This window comes from Salvelinus fontinalis, chromosome 28 (assembly GCF_029448725.1).
Source record: "Salvelinus fontinalis isolate EN_2023a chromosome 28, ASM2944872v1, whole genome shotgun sequence".
NCBI lineage: Eukaryota > Metazoa > Chordata > Actinopteri > Salmoniformes > Salmonidae > Salvelinus > Salvelinus fontinalis.
Window position 1 is genome coordinate 43,679,936 of NC_074692.1, and position 7,898 is coordinate 43,687,833.

At 39.8% G+C, this 7,898-nt stretch overlaps 1 protein-coding gene across 1 annotated transcript in view; it reads right to left on the bottom strand.

Annotated features, from left to right (window-relative positions):
* The window catches only part of LOC129826759 (anthrax toxin receptor 2-like), a 141,030-nt gene extending 133,959 nt beyond the window's left edge, over positions 1-7,071 (bottom strand). The window contains exon 1 of the mRNA XM_055887817.1: positions 6,569-7,071. Within this exon, the coding sequence (XP_055743792.1) occupies positions 6,569-6,720 (152 nt within the window). The 5' untranslated portion in view covers positions 6,721-7,071. The remainder of the gene's footprint in view (positions 1-6,568) is intronic.
* Between the last annotated feature and the right edge of the window lie 827 nt (positions 7,072-7,898).

Consider the following 7,898-nt stretch of genomic DNA (forward strand, 5'->3'; position numbering starts at 1 on the left):
TCATGTGGCTGGAGTGTGTCAGCAGTTCCTGCAAGAGGAAGGCATTGATGCTATGGACTGGCCCGCCTGTTCCCCAGACCTGAATCCAATTGAGCACATCTGGGACATCATTTCTCGCTCCATCCACCAACGCCACGTTGCACCACAGACTGTCCAGGAGTTGGCGGATGCTTTAGTCCAGGTCTGGGAGGAGATCCCTCAGGAGACCATCCGCCACCTCATCAGGAGCATGCCCAGGCGTTGTAGGGAGGTCATACAGGCACGTGGAGGCCACACACACTACTGAGCCTCATTTTGACTTGTTTTAAGGACATTACATCAAAGTTGGATCAGCCTGTAGTGTGGTTTTCCACTTTAATTTTGAGTGTGACTCCAAATCCAGACCTCCATGAGTTGATCAATTTGATTGCCATTGTTCATTTTTGTGTGATTTTGTTGTCAGCACATTCAACTATGTAAAGAAAAAAGTATTTAATAAGAATATTTCATTCATTCAGATCTAGGATGTGTTATTTTAGTGTTCCCTTTATTTTTTTGAGCAGTGTATATATATCCATTGATTATTTTGGACAATAACTTCTAAATGCCTCATGAGTTTAGATCAACTGGTACACTCCATCAGAACCCAAAATATAAACTTCTTATACTCCAATGTTTAAACATTGTAAATGTAAACAAACACTGTATATCCTCATAACATGGTTACAACTATCATGTTGATATCATGGATGGTCAGTCCTGTATATCCTCATAACATGGTTACAACTATCATGTTGATATCATGGATGGTCAGTCCTGTATATCCTCATAACATGGTTACAACTCTCATGTTGATATCATGGATGGTCAGTCCTGTATATCCTCATAACATGGTTACAACTATCATGTTGATATCATGGATGGTCAGTCCTGTATATCCTCATAACATGGTTACAACTATCATGTTGATATCATGGATGGTCAGTCCTGTATATCCTCATAACATGGTTACAACTATCATGTTGATATCATGGATGGTCAGTCCTGTATATCCTCATAACATGGTTACAACTATCATGTTGATATCATGGTGGGCAGTCCTGTATATCCTCATAACATGGTTACAACTATCATGTTGATATCATGGATGGTCAGTCCTGTATATCCTCATAACATGGTTACAACTATCATGTTGATATCATGGTGGGCAGTCCTTACATCCATAGTTCTATCTATTAATCTGAGAATGGTTACATTTCTCCAGGCCAATACCTCAGCTTTTTACCAAAACAGAGGCGGGGCGGCCGTTTTGTTATTGTTTCATCTGTGGATTTGCCCTTTAAAACAGGTGCATATTATCAAGATATCAAAGTGGCACTAACAAAAAGGTAAACAATAGGCCTATAGCAAATGTAGCATATGACATTCATTTTTCACATGTAAATAGCACTTTTCAGTAGTGCTCAAAGCATGCCATTCCATGAGCGCAGAATTTATTTTTAAACTTGAATCAATGAGCCCAATCAGTCTCCATGACAACACAATGATAAACAACACAGTAGGGCTGGCTAATAAGTTTTTAGTTTTGGGGTTATTCTCAGGTAAAACAATGTAGCTAATCTATACTTCCATATTTCCAAGTCCTACTCTTGAAGATCAAGGGGAATAACATTAATTGGAATGACTGGAATTCTGATAGACTTTGGTTTTAAATGTAGATATATAATTGAATCGTATTATTATACGTCACAGAAAGCGATGAGTTAGAAGAAGCCCACATAACCAACACATAAAGTAAAATGTAACATCCATGTATGGTCAGCTATGTAAACTTTACCACTGATTTATCCTGTAATAGATGTCGTTGGTCGTGGTAACATAAATGTTTTTGTCTTCTTCTAATGCCTCTTAAGGGAAAAGTAATCTAAAAGTAACTGAATGTAATCAGATTAGGTTACTGAGTTTGGGCTAATCCAAAAGTTACATTACAGATTACAATTTTGGACAGGTAACTAGTAACTTATTACATTTAGAAAGTAACCTACCCAACCCCATGCATGTTTTTCATATAGGTGGTCCCGGGAATCGAACCCACTATACAGGCGTTGCAAGAGCCATGCTTTACCAAACTGAGCTTATGTCATGCATGGTTTGCAGCTTGCATAGGAGAGCAAAAAGCCCATTCTTCACACATTGTCTGCTGGAAGTGGTGATAGATGAAAGACAACCACATTGTCTTTGAAACTAAATTGAACATGAGTCATACAATTCCTGAGAAGACTCTATGAACTTGACCCCCCCCCCCCCCCCCCTCCCTGCTGCTGTTGGCTGTCTCTTTATATTAGTGAAGTGGTCATTATGGTGCTCATGATGAGCAGAGTCCAGAAACATATTTTGAGTTATAACCACAAATATTTTGTGTTGTGAGTTTCTACAGCTGCATGACAATAGAGATTCAATGAACTCAAGTACGGTGGCCTGGTCTACTCCCTGGTCGACTTCCCTGGTCGACTTCTCGGGTTTACTTCCCTGGTCTACTTCCCTGGTCGATTTCCCTGGTTTACTTCCCTGGTCTACTTCCCTGGTCGAATTCCCTGGTTTACTTCCCTGGTCTACTTCCCTGGTCGACTTCCCTGGTCAACTTACCTGGTCTACTTCCCTGGTTTACTTCCCTGGTCTATTTCCCTGGTTTACTTCCCTGGTTTACTTCCCTGGTCTATTTCCCTGGTTTACTTCCCTGGTCTACTTCCCTGGTCGATTTCCCTGGTCTACTTCCCTGGTCGACATCCCTGGTTTACATCCCTGGTCGACTTCCCTGGTCGATTTCCCTGGTTTACTTCCCTGGTCTACTTCCCTGGTCTATATACCTGGTCTATTTCCCTGGTCTACTTCCCTGGTCGACTTCCCTGGTCTACTTCCCTGGTCGACTTCCCTGGTCTACTTCCCTGGTCTACTTCCCTGGTCGACTTCCCTGGTCGACTTCCCTAGTCTGTCTTCCCTGTCTGTCTCCATCTCCAAGTTAAATGTCTCTGTCTCCATCTCCAAGTTAAATGTCTCTGTCTCCATCTCCAAGTTAAATGTCTCTGACTCCATCTCCAAGTTAAATGTCTCTGACTCCATCTCCAAGTTAAATGTCTCTGTCTCCATCTCCAAGTTAAATGTCTCTGTCTCCATCTCCAAGTTAAATGTCTCTGTCTCCATCTCCAAGTTAAATGTCTCTGTCTCCATCTCCAAGTTAAATGTCTCTGTCTCCATCTCCAAGTTAAATGTCTCTGTCTCCATCTCCAAGTTAAATGTCTCTGTCTCCATCTCCAAGTTAAATGTCTCTGTCTGGCAAAGAGTGGGGCGGGGGGTGAAGCAAAGTTCCACTGCACTTTGACAATATAGCAACTAATAACAAATCTGGGTGATGAGCTTTGTAAATACATTATAGTGTAGGGTCCTTTCTAGAGGTCAACCGATTAATCTGAATGACCGATTAATTAGGGCCGATTTCAAGTTTTCATAACAATCGGAAATCTGTATTTTTGGACACCGATTTGGCCGTTTTTTTATTTTATTTTTTACACCTTTATTTAATCTTTATTTAACTAGGCAAGTCAGTTAATTAAGAACACATTCTTATTTTCAATGACGACCTAGGAATGGTGGGTTAACTGCCTTGTTCAGGGGCAGAATGACAGATTTTCACCTTGTCACCTCGGGGATTCAATCTTGCAACCTTACAATTAACTAGTCCAATGCTCTAACCACCTGATTACATTGCACTCCACGAGGAGCCTGCCTGTTACGCAAATGCAGTAGAAGCCAAGGTAAGTTGCTAGCGAGCATTAAACTTATCATATAAAAAACAATCAATCAATAATAATCACTAGTTAACTATACATGGTTGATGATATTACTAGTTTATCTAGCGTGTCCTGCGTTGCATATAATCGATGCGGTGCGCATTCGCGAAAAAGGACTGTCATTGCTCCAATGTGTACCTAACCATAAACATCAATGCCTTTCTTAAAATCAATACACAAGTATATATTTTTAAACCTGCATATTTAGTTAATATGGCCTGCTAACATGACTTGTTGCGAACTGTAAAGAATATTTCTTCGTAACAAAGACAGCCAACTTCGCCAAACGGGGGATGATTTAACAAAAGCGCATTTGCGAAAAAAGCACAATCGTTGCACGACTGTACCTAACCATAAACATCAATGCATTTCTTAAAATTAATACACAGAAGTATATATTTTTAAACCTGCATATTTAGCTAAAATAAATCCAGGTTAGCAGGCAATAATAACCAGGTGAAATTGTGTCACTTCTCTTGCGTTCATTGCATGCGGAGTCAGTGTATATGCAACAGGTCTATGATTTGATAGAGCAGTCTGGCTGAGCGATGGTGGGCACCAGCAGGCTCATAAGCATTCATTCAAACAGCACTTTAGTGCGTTTTGCCAGCAGCTCTTCGCTGTGCTTCAAGCATTGCGCTGTTTATGACTTCAAGCCTATCAACTCCCGAGATTAGGCTGGTGTAACCGATGTGAAATGGCTAGCTAGTTAGCGGGGTGGAGTAGTTATTCTCCTTGCTCTGCATGGGTAACGCTGCTTCGAGGGTGGCTGTTGTCGATGTGTTCCTGGTTCGAGCCCAGGTAGCGACGAGGAGAGGGACGGAAACTATACTGTTACACTGGCAATACTAAAGTGCCTATAAGAACATCCAATAGTCAAAGGTATATGAAATACAAATGGTATAGAGAGAAATAGTCCTATAATTCCTATAATAACTACAACCTTAAACCTCTTACCTGGGAATATTGAAGACTCGTGTTAAAAGGAACCACCAGCTTTCATATGTTCTCATGTTCTGAGCAAGGAACTTAAACGTTAGCTTTTTTACATGGCACATATTGCCCTTTTACTTTCTTCGCACTTTGTTTTGGCATTATTTAAACCAAATTGAACATGCTTCATTATTTATTTGAGGCTAAATTTATTTTATTGATGTATTATATTAAGTTAAAATAAGTGTTCATTCAGTATTGTTGTAATTGTCATTATTACAATTTTTTTTATGTAATCGGCCGATTAATCGGTATCTGCCTTTTTTGGTCCTCCAATAATCGGTATCGGCGTTGAAAAAGAATAATCGGTCGACCTCTAGTCCTTTCCTCGATCCAACACCTATGCTCTTTTTCACACTACTGCATTGACCTGGTCTGGTTACACATCCACCAGAGTTACTGCTGGAACAGATCTGGAAAGACAATGTGAAGAAAGAAAGACATCTCCAAGCCAGAACAGTATGGGTTAGGCATGTCCTATAGTGTGTATCAGGTACTAGCAACCCCAACAAGAGGTTCGGACCTCTTGGTGTAATGGCTAAGGTGTTGGACTGTCCTACTAAGCAAATCAAAATGCCCCTTTTTACTTTGTCAGTTGTATCAACAGTACTATGAGCATCATCCTGTCATTTTCTAACTGAAGACAGGATGGAGTAGACAGAGGGTTTGAAACTGGGGCAGGAAGGGGAGGAGTCGGCAGAGGGTTTGAAACTGGGGCCGGGAGGGGAGGAGTCGGCAGAGGGTTTGAAACCGGGCAGGAAGGGGAGGAGTCAGCTTGCACAAATATGGCATTGAGCCAAGATGGGAAAGAAGAATAATTGAAGTCAAAACTGAAGTCGAAACATGTTTTGTATCAAGTCTGCTTCCTGCTGTAGTTTGGTACGTATTGCAGAACTTCAGCTGTGTCTAAACTCTTGCAGAACTGGAAAGAACTATCCTGATGTTACAAGTTAGTAAAACCACATTTATGGCAAACAATAGATTTGGGTTAAACCGATGGTTAGATTTAGGCTGCAACCCTAAAGTTTTGTCTCTGTAGCTTCATGTTATTATGGTTTGGCAGAATTATACAGTATATTCAATATAGCCCACAGTCTGCTGTCATTGTGACATAGGCCTGGCATAAACTGGTGATGAAATCAGAGCTTTAAAGTTATCTTTAAAGTCAAGTGTAACAGAGGTGGTTCGGGAAACTACTCTAGTGATTTATAACCTTTCTCGAAACCTGAATACATGTGTTAGCTCCCCCAAACTAATGCGTAGGCCCTTAGCTCAGCGGGCTAACATAGTCTTTCTGATGAGCAGGAGACCGGGATTTGAACCCATGCCAATCTGTCACATACACACTAGACTATGTTGTAGTTGTCCTGCATCCTCATGATAACTCCTCTTTGTTGCCCTGAGTTGAACTTGACCATAATTCAACCATCCTAATGATGATGCATGTGTTGGAATGTCCTTTAATTAAATTTAGGCCAGCGTTATATATCATATAAGCAGGCAACCAAAACTAACCAATTGAACCTTTCAGCTGCTGAAACTAACGGACAAAACATATAGGATTTGTTTTGAATCTAAAACGTATGAAAAGTCATTGTGACTGTACATTGGTAAAGGTGACATTGTTGTTACATTGTTATTGTTAAACTGTTATATTTTAACACTGTAGCTACATTGTTTTTGTGTATCCATCCCTAAGCACAAGCAGCTACTCCTGTGATACAGATGTGATACAACGTTTTACTTACCTATCTAAAACAAAGTATAAGTCGTAAGCTCCGTGGCAAGACGCTTCTTCTGCACGACAAGACCACGCAAACAAACTCAGCAGAATTACGCCAGCTGTTACTCCTGGTAACGTCCAGTGGAATGTAGCGCGATGGCGTGTTTTCTCTTTCATTGTCAAATTCAACCGTGTGTCGTTGTGGGCCGCAAAGTAAACTTCTAAAGCGACATTACACAGCTATTATTCTAGCACGTGAACAGCAGGCCTAGTGAGTAAACTAAAAAACGAGTCGCACATCTGCAACGGTTGAGGAGCAAGATGTCAACATGTATACAAGCGCAACAATGATATCCTTCTTACAGAATAGAGGAAATAACAGAGCCCATGTCACCGACAGTATTTCCTAATGTCCTATGACCATTTTACACGAGCCCTTGTAATCTCAGCAAGTGTTGAGTCAATAAAACTTCCCCGTTAGCTTCAACGAAGCAGCACACTCCCATGAAAAGTTAAGTTTATTTCAAAGGGCGCATGCGCCTGTTGAAAACAGATGTGGTAAAGTTGAGTGTGTCTCCGGATGGTCGCAGTGCTGTCAGAGCGCAAACACACACTCAACAGCTGCTGTAAGGTCTTTCAGAGGTTTTTGGTTGGAGGAGAGTGAGGGCCACCAATTAAATATGAAAACATAGCCTAGGCCTACTGTCGAAGCATCTTTTGTTATGCTGAATACAGCCCTATCAAAACGAAAACCCAACAGTCCAACAACAGTAGCCCGCAAAAAAAATAATATCTGACGATGAGTTATGAGATTGTAACCTAAGTCATGATTATGAAATAGTAACTCGTTATTATGAGATAGTAAGTCATTATGAGATAGTAAGTCATTATTATGAGATAGTAAGTCATTATGAGATAGTAAGTCATTATTATGAGATAGTAAGTAATTATTATGAGATAGTAAGTCATTATTATGAGATAGTAAGTCATTATTATGAGATAGTAAGTCATTTATATGAAATAGGGAGTCATTATTATGAGATAGTAAGTCATTTATATGAAATAGGGAGTCATTATTATGAGATAGTAAGTCATTTATATGAAATAGGGAGTCATTATTATGAGATAGTAAGTCATTTATATGAAATAGGGAGTCATTATTATGAGATAGTAAGTCATTATTATGAGATAGTAAGTCATTATTATGAGATAGTAAGTCATTATTATGAGATAGTAAGTCATTATTATGAGATAGTAAGTCATTATTATGAGATAGTAAGTCATTTATATGAAATAGGGAGTCATTATTATGAGATAGTAAGTCATTATTATGAGATAGTAAGTCATTATTATGA